The following is a 22,635-nucleotide window of genomic DNA, read 5'->3' on the forward strand; positions in this document are numbered from 1 at the left end:
TGATTTGTATCCAACTAACCCATGCTTGCAAACACAGTATTAAACATTAGGTATGACTGTGCAATTGGACAACATTGGCAAAATAATCCAGGGTGTGCTAAGGATAATGCTGACAACCAATTTAAGATAATCAGCAGGGCTCACAGAGTGGCACAGTTGCACATACCAGAAGCTGCTTACATTAATACACACAGCCTACGTTCCTTCTCAAGCTGCGTGCTCCAAGATTCCATGCATGGTGATTGGCATTGGCATGCTTATGGCTGTATTAGCTTCTGTTCTGGAAGTTGCTGCCACCCATGGACCTCTGAGACCTATGCAGTCAGATAGAAAAGTACATCACCTGTGTAGACTGAAAAAAAAACACACTTTGTGCCATGGTACACCTCAGCACTACAGGTGACAACCATTCGGTGGTTCATTTCTCAATCAGAGTCAACCTACCTAATTTTAAACAAAGCTTGACAGCTAACTATAAGTAGTTATCTAACAGCTGCATTCTCCATGCAACGCCTCTATCTATCATAGGTAGAAAAGCTAAAAGATCTAAAAATTGATAAATCTCCTGGCCCCGATGGGCTACATTCTAGAGTTCTGAGGGAGGTGGCTGAGGAAATAGCGGAGGCGTTAGTTGTGATCTTTCAAAAATCACTAGAGTCAGAGCAAGTCACAGATGATTGGAAAATCGCTGCTGTAACCCCCTTTTGTTCAAGACAAAAGATGGAAAATTATCGGCCGATTAGCCTAACCTCGGTTGTAGGTAAAATTCTAGAATCCATGATTAAGGATGAGATTTCTAAATTCTTCGAAGTGCATGGTCAGCATGGATTTAGTAAGGGGAGGTCATGCCTGACAAACCTTTTAGAATTCTTTGAAGAGGTAACAAGTAGGTTAGACCAGGGAAACCCAGTGGATGTTATCTACCTAGACTTCCAAAAGGCCTTTGATAAGGTGCCTCACGGAAGGTTACTGAGTAAGGTGAGAGCCTGTGGTGTTCGAGGTGAGCTACTGGCATGGATTGAGGATTGGCTGTCTGACAGGAGGCAGAGAGTTGGGATAAAAGGTACTTTTTCGGAACGGCAGCCGGTGACAAGTGGAGCCAGTGTTGGGGCTGCAGCTGTTCACTTTATATATAAATGATCTGGATGAAGGGACTGGGGCATTCTGGCGAAGTTCGCCAATGATACGAAGTTAGGTGGACAGGCAGGTAGTACTGAGGAGGTGGGGAGGATGCAGACAGATTTAGGAGAGTGGTCCAGGAAATGACTGATGAAATTCAACGTGAGCAAATGCGAGGTCTTGCACTTTGGAAAAAAGAATACAGGCAAGGACTATTTTCTAAACGGTGAGAAAATTCATAAAGCCAAAGAGGTATCTGGGAGTGCTAGGTCCAGGATTCCCTAAAGGTTGATTTGCAGGTTGAGTCCGTGATTAAGAAAGCGAATGTAATGTTGTCATTTATCTCAAGAGGGTTGGAATATAAAAGCAGTGATATACTTCTGAGACTTTATAAAGCTCTAGTTAGGCCCCATTTAGAATACTGTGTCCAATTTAGGGCTCCACACCTCAGGAAGGACATACTGGCACTGGAGCGTGTCCAGCCGAGATTCACACGGATGGTCCCTGGAATGGTAGGCCTAACATAGGATGAACGGCTGAGGACCCTGGGATTGTATTCATTAGAGTTTAGAAGGTTATGGGGAGATCTAATAACAACTTACAAGATAATGCTTGGCTTAGAAAGGGTGGATGCTGGGAAGTTGTTTCTGTTAAGACGGGGAGATTAGGCTCTGTGGGCTCAGCCTTAAAATTAAAGGGGGTAAATTTAGAATGGAAATGAGGAGACATTTCTTCAGCCAGAGTGTGGTGGGCCTGTGGAATTCATTGCCATGGAGCGCAGTGGAGGCCGGGATGTTAAATGTCTTCAAGGCAGAGATTGATAAATTCTTGATATCACAAGGAATTAAGAGCTATAGGGAGAGTGCCGGTAAGTGAAATGCCCATCAGCCAAGATTGAATGGTGGAGTGGACTCGATGGTCCGAATGGCCTTACTTCCACTCCTATGTCTTATGGTCTCATCAGGGTGCCCCTTGTCAGCCAATCAGCACTGTGTTGTGATATAGTATGAAATGTCGGTTCCTCATCACACTGGCCTGTGTTTGCAAATTGTGCCAATGAATGCATGACGAAAGGTCCTTGTGGTCCAGAAGGATCAGATTCAAGTCCGACCTGCCCCAAAGGCGTGTTAGTCTAACCTCAGTGGTGGGTTGACTATTAGAAGCACTTCTGAGAGACATAATTAATCTGCATTTGGAGAGGCAGGGATTAATCCAGAACAGTCAGCATGGTTTTGGTAAGGAGAAGTTATGTCTGACCAACTTGATTGAATTTTTAAGGGATATCCAGATGTGTAGATGAGGGCAATGCTTTTGATGTAGTCTCCCTGGTCTTCAGCAAGGCTTTTGATAAGGTTCCTCCTGGAAGATAGTGAAGATAAGAACCCATGCGATCCAGGGAAATGAGGCAACTTGGCTCCACAGTTGGCTGAGTGGCAGGAAGCAAAGGGTGAGTATTGAGTCTTTTTTTTTGTCTGGAAGTCTGTGTCCAGTGGTGTCCCACAGGGGTCAGTGTTGGACCTTTTGTTGTTTATGGTTGAAATCAATGATTTAGATGTGAATGTGGGCGGACTGATCATTAAGTTTGCATATGATACAAACATTGATGGGATAATTAAGTAGTGAGGAGGACAAATTCAGGCTGGTCACGATCTGATCAATGGCAAATGGAATTCATTGCAGATAAATGTGAGGCAATGCACTTGTGCAGGACCAACAGGCAAGGGGATACATGATGAATGGTAGAGTTCTGGATTGCTCGGAGGTTCAGAGAGACCTTGTGTGCATGTACACTAGTTTCTTAAGGTATCAAGACAGATGGGTAAAGTGGCTGAGAAGGCGTATGGGGATACTGGCCTTTATTAGTTGAGGGGTAGAGTTTAAGAGCAGGGAGGTTATGGTGGAACTATATAAAACATTGGTTAGGCCACATTTAGATTATGCAGTTCTGGAATCGATATGATGGGAGGGGTGCGATTGCAATGGAGAGGGTATGGAAGAGATTTACCAGAATGTTGCCTGAGCTGGAGAGTTTCAGTTATGAAGACAGATTGGACAGACTGGGGTTGTTTTCCTCAGAGCAGGGGAGATGGAGGAAACTCATGATTGAGATCTACAAAACTAGTGACATCAAAGAATAAACAGGAAGTAACCTTTCCCTCTGGTGGAGGGATCAAAGACCAGTGTGGGGCAGAGATAGAAGGTAAGGGTCAGAAGGTTTAAATGAGATTTGAGGAATTGCTTTTTCACCCAGAGGCTGGTGAGAATCTGGAACTCACTGCCTGTAAGGGCAGGAGAAGCAGTAACCCTCATCACATTGAATAAGTATTTAGATGTGCCTTTGCAATATCCAGTGTACAAGGCTACAGGCCAAGTTCTGGAAAATGAATTAGGATAGTTAGGTGGTTGTTTCTGACCAATGTGGACATAATGGGCTGAAGGGCTCTCTTTGTGCTATAAATCTGTGTTTCTCTGAACATGTCCAAACAGATTGATGTCAAACCGAAAAGGTGGCACCGTGGCTCAGTGGTTAGTACTACTGCCTCACTGTGCCAGGGACTCAGGGTTCAATTCCACCCTCAGGTGACTGGCCCTGTAGAGTTTGCATATTCTCCCTATGTCTGCGTGAGTTTCCACCAGGTTTCCTCCTGAGAAGTGGCAGATGGAGTTTAATTCAGATAAATGCGAGGTGCTGCATTTTGGGAAAACAAATCTTAGCAGGACTTAAACACTTAATGGTAAGGTCCGAGGGAGTGTTGCTGAACAAAGAGACCTTGGAGTGCAGGTTCAAAGCTCATTGAAAATGGAGTCTCAGGTAGATAGGATAGTGAAGAAGGCATTTGGTATGCTTTCCTGTATTGGTCAGAGTACTGAGTACAGGAGTTGGGAGGTGATGTTGCGGCTGTACAGGATATTGGTTAGGCCACTTTTGGAATATTGTGGGTAATTCTGGTCTCCTTCCTATAGGAAGGATGTTGTAAACCTTGAAAGGGTTCAGAAAAGATTTACAAGGATGTTGCCAGGATTGGAGGATTTGAGCTACAGGGAGAGGCTGAACAGGCTGGGGCTGTTTTCCTTGGAGCGTCGGAAGCTGAGGGGTGACCTTATAGAGGTTTATAAAATCATGAAGGGCATGGATAGGATAAATAGACAAAGTCCTTTCCCTGGGGTCGGGGAGTCCAGAACTAGAGGGCATAGGTTTAGGGTGAAAGGGGAAAGATATAAAAGATACCTAAGGGGCAACGTTTTCACGCAGATGGTGGTGTGTGTATGGAATGAGCTGCCAGAGGAAGTGGTTGAGGTTAGTACAATTGCAACATTTAAAAGGCATTTGGATGGGTATATGAATAGGAAGAGTTTGGAGGGATATGGGCCGGGTGCTGGTAGGTGGGATTAGATTGGGTTGGGATATCTGGTCAGCATGGACGGGTTGGACTGAAAGGTCTGTTTCCATGATGTACACCTCAATGTGCAGGTTAGGGTGGATTGGCCATGCTAAATTGTCCATAGTGTCCAGGTATGTGCAGGCGAGGTGGATTAGCCATGGTAATTGTAGGTAATATGGCCAGAGTGGAGGGATTGAGTCTGGGCGGGATGCTCTTCGGAGGATTGGTGCAGACTCGACAGGCTGAATGGTCTCCTTCCCACACTTCAGGTATTCTATGATTCAAAAAGTGGTTTGACAAAGTATCGTTTTTCAGCAGTACTAAATCTGTAGTGCCCAGCAATTATTCATTAGGTATCTGTAGACACACACCCGCTTGAATAACTCTTTCTAACAAACAATATTTTTGAAAAAAAGCTTGCAGAATATTAATGAAAACAGCTTGTTTGACAGAATTAAATTCTATGATTCTCTCAAATCATTCAAATCTGGATCCAAAAACAAAACGTAATGTTCACTAAACCAACAATATTACTTACCTTGTCAAGATTTTAAATTTTGAGCATTGTTTTGTGGAATTGTTTAATCACGTTTAATGTGATTCTCATTTCTAGCGACAAAAGATTCATGAGAAGTGCAAGAAAATCTGCCCACTGAAGGATGGACTAAACCAAACACTTGCACCAGTTGTACACAACCACGGTAAGAACTTGTCTAATAGAGCCCTTTGTTGAATAGTTGAGAAAATTTGTACATTTGCTCCTAATGGCTGTGAACTTGCTATTTCTGCAAGCAAGAATTCAGCTGCAGTGATGTGAAACGTAGTTGAATTGCCAGCTCTCTTACCCTTTTACTATTGTTAGAAGTAATATCCTCATATTGTGCAGATTGTGTTCAAGTTATTTGAAATAATCAACTTTTGAATACAGCAAGTTAAAGCGTAACCTGAGCAAATGTTCATTTCTGACAGGTTGATCTTTTTAAATTCTTGGACAACTGCCTGTGCTACACCTTTTGGGATCAGGCAGGCTTGTTTGAAACAACCATGCAGATCAAGTCCTTTCAGCTGGTCTGCGATTTTCATATTTTTCTGCACAATTTTCATCCTCATAAGTTCATAAGGTATAGAAGCAGAATTAGGCCATTCTGGCCAATTTAGTCTGCTCTGCCATTCAATCATTCACTCTGCTCCTCACTCGCATTTTCCTGCCTTCTCCCCATATCCCTTCAACCCATTACCAATTAAGAATCTGTCTAACTCTTCCTTAAATTTATTCGCTGTCCCAGCATCCACCGTATCCACTGTCCCAGTTACTGTTTGATCTGTTTAGTTGTTGTGAATCAATATTTAATTTCCATCCCCTCCCAACTGTAGCATTTCTTCTACTAAACCTGATAACTCCTTTATAAGCATCATGCATTATAAGAATCATACAGTGTAGAAGAAGCCCTTTGGTCCATCGAGTCTGCACCGACAAAATCTTCTCTAAATCTCAACAAGTTGCACTTTCCATTCCTAGGCCTAGAACCTCGAATAGGCAAAAGTGAGGACTGCAGATGCTGGAAATCAGAGTCTAGATTAGAGTGGTGCTGAAAAAGCACAGCAGGTCAGGCAGTATCTGAGGAGCAGGAAAATCGACGTTTTGGGCAAAAGCCTTTCATCAGGAATGAAGGCAGGGAGCCTCTGGGGTGGAGAGATAAATGGGAGGGGGTTGGGGCTGGGGAGAAGGTAGCAAAGAGTACAATAAGTGGATGGGGGTGGGGATGAAGGTGATAGTTCAGAGAGGAGGGTGGAGCAGATAGGTGGGAAGGAAGATTGGCAAGTAGGATAGGTCATGAGGGCAGTGCTGAGCTGGAAGGTTGGAATCGGGGTGAGCTGGGGGAAGGGGAAATGAGGAAACTGGTGAAGTCCACATTGATGCCCTGGGATTGAAGTGTTCTGAGGCAGAAGATGAGGCGCTGTTCCTCCAGGTGTCAGGTGGTGAGGGAGCGGCGGTGGAGGAGGCCCAGGACTTGCATGTCCTCAGCAGAGTGGGAGGGCGAGTTGAAATGTTGGGCCACAAGATGGTGGGGCTGATTGGTGTGGGTGTCCCGGAGATGTTCCCTAAAGCGCTCTGCTAGGAGGCGCCCAGTCTCCCCAGTGTAGAGGATACTTCATCGGGAGCAACGGATACAATAAATGATATAGGTGAATGTGTAGGTAAAACTTTGATGGATATGGAAGGCTCCTTTGGGGCCTTGGATGGAGGTGAGGGAGGAGGTGTGGGCGCAGGTTTTGCACTTCCTGCGGTGACAGGTCTGGGTGCCAGGAAGGGAGGGTGGGTTGTTGGGCGTGCGTGGACCTGACCAGGTGGTCACTGAGGGAACGGTCTTAGCGGAAAGAGATGGGGAGGGAAACGTAGCCTCGAATGTTATGACATTTCAAGTGCTCATCCAAGTACTTTTTAAAGTACTTCCTTCTTTTCAGTTTTTTTTCTTTGTTTTGCTTTAACTGTCAAGATGTGTTCTTTCTTCGCTGTGTCTGAAGTTTAACTTCAATTAGTACTGCCTTCACTTTACTTCTTGTTCTCTTGAATTATTGGCCCCTTAAGATCTGGATATTAAATAAGTTTTCCATTATTTTGACTTTGCTCCACTGTTCCCTTTACCTTGGTCTGCTTCTAAGTTTAACTAGTTTAAAGGTCTGCAATAGTGATCTATAAAGCCCAGTCCCCTCACCTTGGAATGACGATGTTTAAAATAGACAGCTGATAATGCTGGGTTAACGAAAACCTTGATCATTGTCCATAAACATTGATTTCAACATTGTTGGTTTGAGCATCTTGCTGTTTCGCACCTTGTTGATGTGATTGTTGAATTAATTTATGAATTACTTGTGAAAAATGGGATACATCTCTTAAAGTTTGTATCTGTATTTAACAAAAGTAGTATGTTCTTGGACCATAATTACTGCAGCAGAAATTATGTTCAGTCATTAGGGTCAATTACACCAAATTGTGTATTGAATCTACAGCACATAAGTGGGCCAATAACCTGTGCTGGTGTTAGTACTCCATGACCAATAACCTGCGCTGTGTTAGTACTGCATGACCAATAACCTGCGCTGCCGTTAGTACTCCATGACCAATAACCTGCGCTGTGTTAGTATTCCATTACCAATAACCTGCGCTGGTGTTTGTACTCCATGACCAATAACCTGCCCTGGTGTTAGTACTCCATTACCAATAACCTGCGCTGGTGTTAGTACTCCATTACCAATAACCTGCGCTAGTGTTAGTACTCCATGACCAATATCCTGCGCCACTGTTAGTACTCCATGACCAATAACCTGCGCTGGTATTAGTACTCCATGACCAATAACCTGCGCTGGCGTTAGTACTCCATGACCAATAACCTGCGCTGGTATTAGTACTCCATTACCAATAACCTGCGCTGCTGTTAGTACTCCATGACCAATAACCTGCGCTGCTGTTAGTACTCCATGACCAATAACCTGCGCTGGTGTTTGTACTCCATGACCAATAACCTGCGCTGGCGTTAGTACTCCATGACCAATAACCTGCGCTGGTATTAGTACTCTATTACCAATAACCTGCGCTGGCATTAGTACTCCATTACCAATAACCTGCGCTGGTGTTTGTACTCCATTACCAATAACCTGCGCTGCTGTTAGTACTCCATGACCAATAACCTGCGCTGCTGTTTGTACTCCATGACCAATAACCTGCGCTGGTGTTTGTACTCCATAGAGATCTCCTCTCTTTCCAACCACTTCTCAACTTTTCAGTCGATCTCTCTCTCCATTTCTCTAATGTACTCATCTAGTTTCCTCTTGAAATGATCTACAGTATTGCCAAACTAATGTCCATGGTCGCAAGTTGCACATTTTAAACACAAAATAAAGAGCTTTTGTTTCCTAATTTCTCAGATGGATGTATTAGTCACTGTCTTGTTTATTGACCTAGTTTGGATCTCTCCCAGAAGGTCAATAGAGTTTGGCTTTGGGATATTGGTAGGTCTAGGGTCAGGCAATCACTCAGGCAGTGGCTCAGGAAGCTGCAAAAACCAATGTGCAATGACAATGTTTTGGTTTATGACACAGTATTACTCTAGGCACTTGTGTTAACCCCAAGTATGTGTTTTGTTATTGTGGAGTGGATCTTGTTTGTAATACAGATTCATACCAAAGATAAAACAGTGAATGGATGTCATGCTGTTGGGTGAGGTAAGGAGAAGGTGAGGACTGCAGATGCTGGAGATCAGAGTCAAGAGTGTGGTGCTGGGAAAACACAGCAGGTCAGGCAGCATCTGAGGAGCAGGAGCCTGATATATAGGGCTTATGCCTGAAACGTTGATTCTCTTGTTCCTTGGATGCTGCCTGATGTGTGCTGTCCTTTGCCAGCACCATACTTGTGGCTCTGTTGAGTGAGATAAGAACCGTTATGATAACTATCTGAATTATTTGAATGCTGGTTCCAATGCAATTAGTATTTTTATTTTTCCTTTTACTCAGCTGCATAATATACCTCGATTTTAATTGAATTGATTCATGTCATTGCAGACAGATCAAGGACAGATTTGGATCAAGTACCTAAGGTAACACACAATAGTTATGTTTTCCTTTTTTTGTTTCACTAATATGTGCAAATGGATCAATGCATTTTATAAGTACAAAAATGTCGCCTTAATGCCTCCTCTGGCATTGGACCAAGTGTGAATTAATTACTTGTTCTTTGCTGGATAATGCTGACTGGGATTGTTGGTTGGATTTGTATTGTGACGCTCTTGTGTGTTCTGGAAGCTAAATTGTTTTGCAGAAAGACAGAACTTGTACACACACTGCACTTTTTCAGCTCAACAAAATAGGTGACAACTTTTCTTCGGGGCAAAGTCTTGTCTAATTAGAGTCAATCTGCCTGGTTTAGAATTTAATCAAATATTGACTGTCAACTGTCCCCTTTAATTTTCTTTCTGGTTGCCTGGGCCTCCACGGTTTGTGCGTGGCAGCAACTTCTGGAACCAGAGTCAATGCCATGATTGGAGTGCCCATTGCTGTGAGTAAAGTCTTGGAGCAGTGTGCACATGCACAGCTTAGAGGGAATGTTGCTATTAGTCATCATCCAACTGGTGCATTCTCCATGGCAACCACTTCCTAGATATCATAGAATTCCTACAGTGTGGCAGCAGGCCGTTTGGTCCATACTGACTCTCGGAGCATCCCACCCAGACTCGCCCCCCCCACTCTCTGTCCCTATAATTCTGCATTTCCCATGGCCAATGTACCAAGCCTGCACATCTCTAGACTATAGGAGGAAGCCGGAGCACCCAGAGGAAACCCATACAGTCATGGGAAGAATGTGCACTCAGACAGTCGCCCAAAGGTGGAATCGAATCCGGGTCCCTGGCTTTAGCTGACAGCTAATCACTGAGCCACCGTTCCACTTCTCTTGTGTGGTACAAATGTTGTCTTCTCTATGTATTAGACTTTCTTGCTAAAGCTAGATTGAGGATTGCAAATTGAAAAGCTTTTTTCAGCAAAAACTGAAATTCTGTATTGGTGGGTGGCACGGTGGCACAGTGGTTAGCACTGCTGCCTCACAGCGCCAGAGATCCGGGTTCAATTCCCGCCTCAGGCGACTGACTGTGTGGAGTTTGCACGTTCTCCCCGTGTCTGCGTGGGTTTCCTCCGGGTGCTCCGGTTTCCTCCCACAGTCCAAAGATGTGCCGGTTAGATGACATGGCCATGCTAAATTGTCCGTAGTGTTAGGTGAAGGGGTATGTGTAGGGGTATGGGTGGGTTGCACTTCGATGGGTCGGTGTGGACTTGTTGTGCCGAAGGGCCTGTTTCCACACTGTAACTAATCTAATGACTGATTGTGATTTTATAGAGCAACTACTCACCAAATAGTCAGCGCTGAGGAGGGTTTCAAAGAATCCCTACATTGTGGAAATAGGCCATTTGACCCAACAAGTCCACACTGACCCTCCGAAGAACGTCCCACCCAGACCCGTTCCCCTCACCTATTAACCTACATTTCCCCATACTGATGTACCTAGCCTACACATCTTGGATACTATGGATAATTTAGCATGGCCAATCCACCCTAACCTGTACATCTTTGGATTGTGGGAGGAAACCCACACATACATGGGGAGAATGTGCAAACTCCACACAGTCACCCGAGGCTGGAATCGAACCTGGGTCCTTGGCGCTGTGGGTAAGCAGTGCTAGCCACTGAACCACTGTGCTGCCTACGGTTTGTTAAGATGCAAGGCATGTGGTTGCATGTTGCAGTTTGGAGAGGAAAATAAATAATGTATTTTTAAAATTCAAAACTATAAATTGCATTTCTATTTAGTATTACCTAATGGTTATTTCAGTTGTTGTCTAGGACTCCTCCCAGCTGTTTTCTTTGATATTTAAACAGAATCTGAACTATGGTTTTGAGAAAAATTTATTTACTTGTTTTATTTCTCTCCTTTACAGATATTTTTGAAGTCTGACTTTGCTCTGGAAGATCCTTTAACATTTTCTACTGTTTTGCCTTGGTCACATTTCAGTGGCCAACATGGAGCCAGTGGGAAGGGGGCTCGTGATGGAGCATCGTCAAGGTTATTGCAAGAAAAGGTATCCAGATACACAGCTCATGATTTTTTTTGTAAGGTTCTCCTATGCTATTGCTCTGTTGTATTTCAGATGCGGAAATTTGCATCAGTAGGAATCAAGAGAGATTCCAACTTGCCCGTTCATTTGAGTTAAATAGTTACAGACTTGAAACATCTCTGTTTCTGTCTCCACAGATTCTGTCTGTACAGCAGAGTATTTTCAGTATTTTGTTTTCATTATACTGGAATGAGCATGCTGTTTTTATGTAGAGGTGGTTTAAATGATGTCATCTAGTTCGATTTTCGTGAGAAGTTTAATGAACTTCAATTGAATCAACTCCAAATGTACTGTATTGAGTGCAGGCAAGTGATTAGTGTTTGACTTTGCCTATCATTAAGGATTCAGGCCATCAAGCCAAAACAGCCCTCCCCAAAATACATATTATGTACTGTACTTGAGGAATCATTTGATTATTTTTATAAGCCGTTGTAGTATTGCATTCAAGTAGTCCATCCAATAGATCTAGTAAGTATTCCGAAATGATTTTGCAGTTATTTCTCTTGCCTGTGATGCTTGTAATTTGATGAGGTCAGGTGCAAGACCAATTTATGGAACTTCTGTTGAGATCAATATACAGTCTATAAATTAAAGAAACTCTGGCTTGGATTTACTGGTTTTATTTGGAACTAGGATTCCTCAGATTGAGCTGACCCACCTCTTCAAAGTAAGGACTTTGGTTCAAAGTTGGAAAGGTCTGTTTTCAGCATAACTTATCATTTTGCCCACAATGTATAGTGGAAGGTGCCCAGTATCTGGGTGATGCACTTTTTCCTCTTTGATTATTCATTACCATAGGTGTTTAAAGATTGTAAATTTGTAAACCTTTCAGTGGGCGTCCCACAATTATTTCCATGTATTCATGCATAGAAAACTCTATGCTAGCTGGTCTGCTTAGCAGGTGAGAAATCTGTGCTGCAGACCAGATTTGAGGTGTCCGAAATGACAAAGATAGGGGGTGATGCTGAGGAGGAGAACCATTGACAGTTCCAGATAGAATCAGAAACCAAAGGAGGATCTATAAACTGGATAGATAGTTCAAAACTAAACATTTATAGCAGAGTATGGAAATACACAAAAAGCTGTTGAACATAATTGTGATTAACCAGATGCCCACATCCAAGTTGTAAAATTCTGAGATTTAAATTCTTAATGGATTTTATTTTGCAGCTAACACATTATTTAGATGTTGTGGAAGTGAATATAGCCCACCAGATTTCTCTCCGATCTGATGCCTTTTTTCACGCTATGACTTCTCAACATGAACTGCAGGACTACCTCACCAAAACCTCGCAAGCCGTAAAAATGCTTCGTGATAAAATTGCCCAGATTGACAAAGTAATGTGCGAAGGATCTTTGCAAATTTTGAGACTTGCTGTGACTAGAAATAACTGTGTAAAAATGTACAACAAACTAAAGTTAATGGCCACTGTTCACCAAACACAGCCCACAGTACAATTATTGCTGTCAACCTCAGAGTTTGTTGGGGCACTGGACCTAATTGCAACAACACAGGAGGTGCTACAACAGGAACTTCAGGGGATTCATAGTTTCAGGTAAGTGATGGTGCAAAGTTCATTTTTCATTAACTCTTTTGCAGATATTTCCTGCATTCTTGAATCTTCTGATGGTCTGAAATGAAAATTTGCATATAGAAGTTCTGATTTAAAGACAGAAAATGGTGAGAATGCAAAGCAGGGCTATTAGCATTTCAATGAGGTAGGCTGATCAACAGTTGAAACTTTATTGCTGGAACAGCACAGCAGGTCAGGCAGCATCCAGGGAACAGGAGATTCGACGTTTCGGGCACAGGCCCTAGATCAACAGACCAGGTTTGAGACCTCTCCCCAGAAAAATTCTGTCGGGCTGGAGAAGTCCCCTTATAAAATATGATTAAAAACTGGAGAGAGATTGTTTTGACTGCAAGTCTTACAGCAGAATCTTTTTTTTCCCAGACATGTTTGTGCTTTGTAACAGAATATTGATCAGTTCAGAATCTCTGCGTAACTTCAGTTTTCATTATTTTCTGTCAGATGGTCACTTTGGCCTTTTTTAGCAAACTAATTGCAGATTAACGCACCATAGATTAGCAACCTAGATTAGATTAGATTACCTACAGTGTGGAAACAGGCCCTTCGGCCCAACAAGTCCACACTGACCCTCTGAAGAGTAACCCACCCAGACCCATTTCCCTCTGACTAATGCACCTAACACTACAGGCAATTTAGCATGGCCAATTCACCTAACCTGCACATCTTTGGACTGTGGGAGGAAACTGGAGCACCCGGGGGAAATCCATGCAGACACTGGGAGAATGTGCAAACTCCACACATGATGGTGTGTCTCAGTACAACAGATGGGAGAAAGTGAGGTCTGCAGATGCTGGAGATCAGAGCTGAAAATGTGTTGCTGGAAAAGCGCAGCAGGTCAGGCAGCATCCAGGGAACAGGAGAATCGACGTTTCGGGTATAAGCCCTTCTTCAGTACAACAGATGGCAATAAATGGTGCAATTACTTGTTGAGTATTGAGAGTTGAGATAATATTTTCAGGGGAGTTCTGAGCAGCAGTGTGCAGGAGATGAGAATCAGATCTTATAATTTCTCCTCCTGGATTTCCCCTGGTTTGTTTATGGGCTGTAGGTGTTGTTGACCTTTGCTGCCCATCCCTAACTCCTTTTGAACTGAGTGATTTGCTGGGCCATTTCAGAGATAAGTTAAGAATCAAGAACAGAAATTGCTGGAAAAACTCAGCAGGTCTGGCAGCACCTGTGGAGAGAAAAACAAAGTTAATGTTTCACGTTCAGTGACTTTTGATCAGAACCTTCTCTCCACAGATGTTGCGAGACGTGCTGAGTTTCTGCTGCACTTGGATTTTGTTTCAGATTTCCAGTATCCGCAGTTCTTTGTTTTATATGACAATCAATTGCATCGGGTCTGGAGTCACATGGAGGCCAGACCAGGTAAGAATACCTTGCCCACCACCGATGTCAGGCTCGCCAGTCTATAGTACCCTGGCTTTTCCTTACCACCTTTCTTAATTAATGGCACCCTTCCTGCGTTCTTGAATCTTCTGATGTTCTGAAGTGGAAATTTGCATATAGAAATTCTAATTTAAAGACAGAAAATGGTGAGAATGCAAAGCAGGGCTATTAGCATTTCAACGAGGTAGGCTGATCAACTGACCAGGTTTACGTCGATTTCACCTGATGCTGCCTGACTTGCTGTGTTCTTCCAGCCTCCTGTCTGTCTAACCTCCCACAAAAGGCATTTGTGAATTGAAATCAATAGATATTTCATGACCCTATTACTCAGACTAGCTTTCACTTCCATTAATTGAATCAAAATTCCATGACCTGCGCTGTGGGATTTGAGCCTGTTTAGCAGGGTATTAACGTCTGGTTTATTCATCCATTACCAGTGGGCCATGGTCTCCACTTGTAGAGTTTATTTGGAATGAGGTGCTTATAAATAAGAAACAGGCAGCATTGTGAGTCTTGATTCAAGATTTTCTGGCACAGGAAGAACCATTTGTCTCGTGTTGTGTGGGTTTCTATAAGTTGTTGCATCGAGCTCCTTACCTCTCCCATTTGTTATTACTTATCTTTCAAATATTAGTACATTTTCTTTCCAGGACCTGTTTGGATCCTATTTCATATGGGTTATTTTTAAATTGTGCAAATCTTCAGCTGTGTTTATTTTTGCACCAAGAAATTGTTGCCAAATTTTAATATCTTTCCTTCAGTTCCACATTGAGAATTATGGAATGGGGTTAAAGGGCATCAGTCCTTGTTTGTTGTCATTGAGGCTGCTTCATTTATAATTATTTATTCAAAGTTTGGGTGAAGATTTGTAGCTCGGGTGCTCGTTGCTGTGGTTCTGTTCGCCGAGCTGGAAATTTTTGTTGCAAACGTTTCGTCCCCTGTCTAGGTGACATCCTCAGTGCTTGGGAGCCTCCTGTGAAGCGCTTCTGTGGTGTTTCCTCCGGCATTTATAGTGGCCTGTCCCTGCCGCTTCCGGTTGTCAGTTTCAGCTGTCCGCTGTAATGGCCGGTATATTGGGTCCAGGTCGATGTGCTTGTTGATGGAGTTTGTGGATGAGTGCCATGCTTCTAGGAATTCCCTGGCTGTTTTTTGTTTCGCTTGCCCTATAATGGTAGTGTTGTCCCAGTCAAATTCATGTTGCTTGTCGTCTGCGTGTGTGGCTACTAAGGATAGCTGGTTGTGTCGTTTCGTGGCTAGTTGATGTTCGTGGATGCGGATCGTTAGCTGTCTTCCTGTTTGTCCTATATAGTGTTTTGTGCAGTCCTTGCATGGGATTTTGTACACTACATTAGTTTTGCTCATGCTGGGTATCGGGTCCTTCGTTCTGGTGAGTTGTTGTCTGAGTGTGGCTGTTGGTTTGTGTGCTGTTATAAGTCCTAGTGGTCGCAGTAGTCTGGCTGTCATTTCAGAGATGTTCTTGATGTATGGTAGTGTGGCTAGTCCTTTGGGTTGCGGCATGTCCTCGTCCCGTTGTCTTTCCCTTAGGCATCTGTACCATGCAAGGACTGCACAAAACACTATATAGGACAAACAGGAAGACAGCTAACGATCCGCATCCACGAACATCAACTAGCCACGAAACGACAGACCAGCTATCCCTAGTAGCCACACACGCAGACGACAAGCAACATGAATTTGACTGGGACAACACTGCCATTATAGGGCAAGCGAAACAAAGAACAGCCAGGGAATTCCTAGAAGCTTGGCACTCATCCACAAACTCCATCAACAAACACATCGACCTGGACCCAATATACCGGCCACTACAGCGGACAGCTGAAACTGACAACCGGAAGCAGCAGGAACAGGCCACTATAAATGCCGGAGGAAACACCACAGAAGCGCTTCACAGGAGGCTCCCAAGCACTGAGGATGTCACCTAGACAGGGGACGAAACGTTTGCAACAAAAATTTCCAGCTCGGCGAACAGAACCACAGCAATTATTTATTCATTTATGATCATCTAATAAAACAGAAAGCTGAAATTCTAATAAATTGTTTAATACTGTATTTATTAACAGTTTCCAGATTTCTGTTAATGGTCCACATAATGAAAGTTTCACAATGGTTGTTCATTTCCGTTGGTGCATTGAAAGTTGCTTCTCGTCTGCTAAGGGACTATTAAATTTGTACATGTTTATTGATGTGAATACTCTGTATATCCACTGAACATAATAACACATTGTATACTGCTCAGGATCACCTTTTGATAGAAATATTGTTTTACCAGTAATGGTTTGTAACTAATGGACATGGCCAAAAGACCCTTTCTAAAACACTGATCACAAAATAAATTGTTACATATTATATCGAATGAATTATTACTAAAAAAAATGTTATACAATGTAGACAGGAATGCTTCCTATATAATCCCTGAGTGTGTTTAATTGTTTGAGGTATGTTTGTTTCAGAAATATTTCTACAATTGCATTTTTCAGGCACCTTGGTTCACAACTGTGCGAGTTGGAAAGACTCATAGATAAGATGATGATAGCAGATTTTTCTACATATGCTCATAGTGACTTAAATAGGCCCTTGGAAGATGATCAGTTGCTAGAAGAGGTATGTGAAAGTACTTATTGAATTACAAAGTGTCGCACTAAATGTTTGATTTTACAACTAGATGTGTAGATTCTGTGTTATAATTTCAGTCTGTGAATATGCAAATTCATCCACAGAGTGATGTATTATTAACATTTCACCCTTTTTAAAATCATTCAATCCCTCCAGTATGGAATGTGGCCATCCGGCCCTTCGGGTCTCTACCCACCCTGTGAAGAGCTTCACTCTCAGACACAGTCCGCTACCTTGTCCCCATAACCCTACATCTACAATGGCTAATCCACATAGCCTGCACGTGCTTGGACGGTACGGGACAATTTAGTATGGCCGATCCACCCTAACCTGCACAGCTTTGGACTGTGGGAGGAAACCGAAGCACCAGAGGAAACCCACATAGATACATCAGGGAGAATGTGCAAACTCCACACAGACAGTGACCCAAGGCTGGAGTTGAACCCGGGACCCTGGTGCAGTGAGGCAGCAGTGCTAACCACACTGCTACTATCCTGCAACAGAAAGCAGTTGATGTAAAAACGGGTGCCTGAATGGATATCACTAAATCCTGAGCTTATTTCACAAAAACAGAAGATAAGTACACAAGGCCATAAGGAATAGGAACAGGAGGAGGTTATTTGGCTCCATGGGCCTGCATCTCCATTCAACAGGATCATGTCTGATCCAGTATTCCTCACATCCACTTTGCTGTGTTTTTCCCATAAACCTCAACACCCCTATTGATCAGCAGGACCCTGCCCACACAGTTCTCTGTGGCAAGGAGTTCCAAAGGCATGTAAACCTTCCAAGAGAAGAAAAACCTCCTCATCCCAATCTTCACTTGGCACCCCTTAATTCTGAGCCCATGCCTAGACTCTTCCATGAGGGGTGAAATCCTCTTAACATTTACCCTATCAAGCCCCTTAAGCATCCTATGTGTTTCAATGAGATCACTTTTTTTTTGTATTCACTCATAGGCTGTAGGCGTAATGGCTGGCCAGCATTTTTATTGCCTGCCCTTAGCTGCCCTTGAATTGAGTAGCTTGTGAGGCCATTTCAGAGGGCAGTTGAGAATTATCCACATTGCTGTAGGTCTGGAGTTACATGTAAGTCAGACCAGGTGAGGGTGGCCAATTTCCTTCCCTGAAGGATGTTAGTGAACCAGATGGGTTTTTCTGACAATCAACAATAGTTTGATGGTCATCAGTCTTCCCTCATTTAGCCTGAGATGTTACAAATTCAGCCATCTAAATTTCTCTGCAATGTCATTAGTAATTGATCTTTTTTTTTCTTGCAACCAGAAGAGAATGCCATGTTTAGTCAAATTTTAAGTGTTCAGTTATGTTTGAGGATTTTCAGTACAAGTGCTTCATCCTGCTGGGTTGGAATTGAGTAGGAATGTTGTGCGATTAATAGAATTGCTGTGACACAGTAATTTGGAGCTGCGTTGACAAACACATTGTGGAAATGTTGGAAAATAGTCAAAAATGTCATTGTATGTTGTTATAATCATTGACTTCACGAAGCGGAAACAGTAGCAAAGATATAATTTAATGAACAATGTTCATGTGAAGGAGGACATTTTAAAAGCTTTATGATCCTGCTCGACTTAGGTTTGTCACAGGCAGGCATTAATAATTTTGGAAGTCCGTAATTTTTAGGTTTTGAAAATAAAATAACAGAAATTAAAGATACTTCATTGTGCATTATAAGAAAAAATGTTGTTGCAGTCATGGGGATTGTCCTGAGATTTGATTTAAGAGACATGGCCAGCAATAGGTTTTATTTGCTGTGTAACCTGCTGTCTATCTAACTTGTAAGTGGTTGAAATAAACAGGGAATGTGAGTGTTCTTTTTCCAGCACTGCTAATCTCTTCCTCCATTTCACTCCGTTAACTGATAATGCAGGGCTGGAGGAGGCTGTGTCTAGTGATTTATTTACCCAGCCACCAAATGAAATAAGCTATTTCTAATGAAATTTTGTAATTGCACAATATTTAAACTTGTGTTATCCAATAAGGAAGGGTGCAGCATGTGTTGGGGTGACCGTCCCCATACTCCTGACTGCACATTTGCCCTCTGCTCCCAGTGTCAGCAAATGAATATGTGGGCAATGACTAGAATAAAATGGTTTCAAATCAAGATGACGTTTCTTCGTACTTCAGTTTCAACTTGAGATTTTCCAAATTTCATCACGTATAAATTCTGGCTTTTTGTGTAGTCACATTCCAAATATTGAGCATTTCGCTATATTTTCTCTCATATCTTTTTTTTACTAACTACCTTTGCTGTTAATAAATTTAAGGTAAATTATGTGCTACCTGATTGTGAACTTTACAGAACAGCCTGTTCACAATAAGAAAAGGTTATGTTGCTTTGTAAATGTATTTATTCTCTCTTAAAGGAACGGTTGATTTCTTTGGTATTTGGGTTACTAAGACAAAGGAAGCTCGACTTTCTGGACATCTATCATGAAGAGATGATTGCAGCTGCAAAGAACATAATTAAACAGGTACACTATGTTCCCATTAGTATCTTACTATTGTGGGATTTCTGGTACTATAGTATTTTAGATCAAGCTTTTAATGGAACATATAACTTTTACATCAGTTGATGTGTATCCAATTCATTGAAAGAAAGTCTTCCATAAGAAAGCAGAATGGGCAGTTTGATTTGCAGGTTTTCAAAATCAAAACTAAATTGAACAATTTTGTAGGAAATGATGATTAGACCATAATATAGAACATTACAGCGCAGTAGAGGCCCTTCGGCCCTCGATGTTGCGCCAACCTGTGAAACCAATCTGAAGCCCATCTAACCTACACTATTCCATTATCATCCATATATTTACTCAATGACCATTTAAATGCCCTTAAAGTTGATGAGTCTACTACTGTTGCAGGCACTGTGTTTTGCGCCCCTAATACTCTGAATGAAGAAACTACCTCTGACATCTGTCCTATATCTATCACCCAGAGAAAGTGAGGGCTGCAGATGCTGGAGATCAGAGCTGAAAATGTGTTGCTGGAAAAGCACAGCAGGTCAGGCAGCATCCAAGGAACAGGAGAATCGACGTTTCGGGCATAAGCCCTTCTTCAGGAATCCTGAAGGGCTTATACCCGAAACGTCGATTCTCCTGTTCCTTGGATGCTGCCTGACCTGCTGCACTTTTCCAGCAACACATTTTCAGCTATATCTATCACCCCTCAATTTAAAGCTATGTCCCGTCGTGATAACCATCATCATCTGAGGAAAAAGGCTCTCACAGTCTACCCTATCTAACCCTCTGATTATCTTATACGTCTCAATTAAGTACTCTCTCAACATTCTTCTCTCCAACGAAAACAGCCTCAAGCCCCTCAGCCTTTCCTCAAGACCTTCCCTCCATACCAGGCAACATCCTAATAACTCTCCTCTGCACCCTTTCCAAAGCTTCCATATCCTTCTTATAATGCAGTGACCCGAACTGTACACAGTACTCCAAGTGTGGCCCCTCCAGAGTTTTGTACAGCTGCAGCATGATTTCATAGTTCCAAAACTCAATCCCTGTACTCATAAAAGCTAACACACCGTATGCCTTCTTAACCACCCTGTCAACCTGGGTGGCAACTTTCAGGGATCTATGTACATGGACACCGAGATACCTCTGCTCATCCACACTACCAAGAATCTTGCCATTAGCCCAGTATTCTGTATTCCTGTTGCTCCTTCCAAAGTGAATCACCTCACGCTTTTCCGCATTAAACTCCATTTGCCATCTCTCAGCCCAGCTCTGCAGCTTACCTGTGTCCCTCTGTAACCTGCAACATCCTTCTGCATTGTCCACAACTCCACCGACCTTACTGTCATTCGCAAATTTACTAACCCATCCTTCTACGCCCTCATCCAGGTCATTTATAAAAATGACAAACAACAGAGGCCCCAAAACAGATCCTTGCAGTACCCCACTACTAACTGAACTCCAGGATGAACATTTCCCATTAACCACCACCCTCTGTCTTTCAGCTAGCCAATGTCTGATCCAAACCGCTAAATCATCCTCAATCCATGCCACAGTATTTTGTGCAATAGCCTACAGTGGGGAGCCTTACCAAATGCCTTAATGAAATCTATATACATCACATCAACCGCTTTACCCTCATCCACCTATTTGATCACCTTCTCAAAGAACTTAATAAGATTTGTGAGGCATGACCCACCCTTCACAAAACCGTGTTGACTATCCCTCAACTTATTCCTTTTGAGATAATTATAAATCCTATCTCTTATAATCTTTTCCAACACTTTACCCACAACCGAAGTAAGGCTCACTGGTCTATAATTACAGAGTTAGCTCTACCCCCCTTCTTGAACAAGGGAATAACATTTGCTAATCTCCAGTCTTCTGGCACTATTCCGGTAGACAATGATGGCATAAAGATCAAAGCCAAAGGCTCGGCAGTTTCCTCCCTGGCTTTCCAGAGACTCCTAGGAGAATCCCACAATCCAAAGCTGTGCAGGTTACCTGGATTGGCCCAAGTTAAATTGCCCATAGTGAAAGGTGCATGAGTAGGGGAATGGGTCTGGGTGGGTTACTCTTTGGAGGGTCGGTGTGGACTTGTTGGGTCGAAGGGCCTGTTTCCCCACTGTAGGGAATCTAATCTAATCTAAAAAAATCCCATCTGGCCCAGGGGACTTGTATAGGAGCAGAATTAGGGCATTTAGCCCATTGGTTCTGATCTGCTGATATGTTTCTCAGCTGCACTCCCCTGCCTTCTCCCTGTAACCTTTGATCTGCTTACTAATCAAGTACCTATCTACCTGTGTCTTAAGTACACTCAGTGACTTGGCCTCAACATCCTTTTGCAGTAATGAGTTCCACAGATTCACAAGCCTCAGGCTGAAGACTTTCTTCCCCATCTCAGTTCTAAAGGGTTATCCCTTCACTCTGAGGCTATGCCTTTGGGTCCTGCAAGTGGAAGTATCTTGATATCAGTTTGTCGATGCCTCTCGGTATTCTTGAAGTTCTGAACCCTCTCAAAGGCTCAGCACATTCTTTCTTCGATATGGGGTCCAAAACTGCTCTCAGTATTCAACATGCAGTTTGACCAGAGCCTTATACAACCTCAACAATACATCTCTGCTGTTGTATTCTAACCCTCTTGAAATGAATGCTAACATTTTATTTGTCTTCCTGACACAATGGGCTTCAAATGCCTTCTGAAAATGTAAATAAATCGCGTCAACTGCTTCTCCTTTGTCTAACATGCTTGTTACCACTTCCATTATTGGTGTATTTTAAGCCATTAAATAAAATTTGTGCAATTTTACGCATCAATCTGGTTGATTTCTTCATGCCTGCACACTGACACGACTCGTAAAGCCAGGTTGAGTTTAGTGTGTACTGTCAAAGTGTGGGTCATGCGAAGCTGGTGGTAAGTGTGAAATGTACTTGCTGGGTATGCTGTGCTCAGCATGGCCACTGCACTTTGACAGCTGGGCAGCTTTATTTTGTAATAAAATAAAGAACTATGGATGCTTGAAATCAGAAACAAAAACAGAAATTTCTGAAGAATCTCCAGTCTGGTAGCATCTGTGGAGAGAAAGCAGTGTTAATGTTTTGAATCCAGTGACTCCTTCAGAAGTTCTTAATAAGGGTCAGTGAAATCAAAACATTAACTCTGTTTCTGTCTGCACAGATGCTGCCAGACCTGCTGAGTTTCTCCTGCAATTTCAGCTTTTATGTTGTGGTTGCTTCTGTCTGCATGAAACCATATGCTTAGAGCTGGCCTGTCTAAAGCTCAGTTTAACCCAATATTAATTTACAATGCAAATACATAACTGTTCTCAGTTTTTACAACTTGAAGAACTGAAGTATTTTTTTCTGAATGTAG

At 42.7% G+C, this 22,635-nt stretch overlaps 1 protein-coding gene across 3 annotated transcripts in view; it reads left to right on the plus strand.

Moving 5' to 3' along the window:
- The window catches only part of vps54 (VPS54 subunit of GARP complex), a 102,230-nt gene that overhangs the window by 19,701 nt on the left and 59,894 nt on the right, over positions 1 to 22,635 (plus strand). For all 3 annotated transcript variants that reach the window (XM_087991701.1, XM_087991703.1, XM_087991702.1), the window contains exons 4-9: positions 5,116 to 5,203; positions 9,063 to 9,097; positions 10,989 to 11,129; positions 12,336 to 12,721; positions 16,645 to 16,768; positions 19,167 to 19,274. In XM_087991701.1, coding sequence (XP_087847827.1) covers positions 5,116 to 5,203; positions 9,063 to 9,097; positions 10,989 to 11,129; positions 12,336 to 12,721; positions 16,645 to 16,768; positions 19,167 to 19,274 — 882 coding nt within the window. The remainder of the gene's footprint in view (positions 1 to 5,115; positions 5,204 to 9,062; positions 9,098 to 10,988; positions 11,130 to 12,335; positions 12,722 to 16,644; positions 16,769 to 19,166; positions 19,275 to 22,635) is intronic.

The sequence above is a fragment of the Chiloscyllium plagiosum genome, unplaced genomic scaffold, assembly GCF_037043375.1.
Source record: "Chiloscyllium plagiosum isolate Xiang-an unplaced genomic scaffold, Cpla_swu_hap1 HiC_scaffold_10, whole genome shotgun sequence".
Classification (NCBI taxonomy): domain Eukaryota; kingdom Metazoa; phylum Chordata; class Chondrichthyes; order Orectolobiformes; family Hemiscylliidae; genus Chiloscyllium; species Chiloscyllium plagiosum.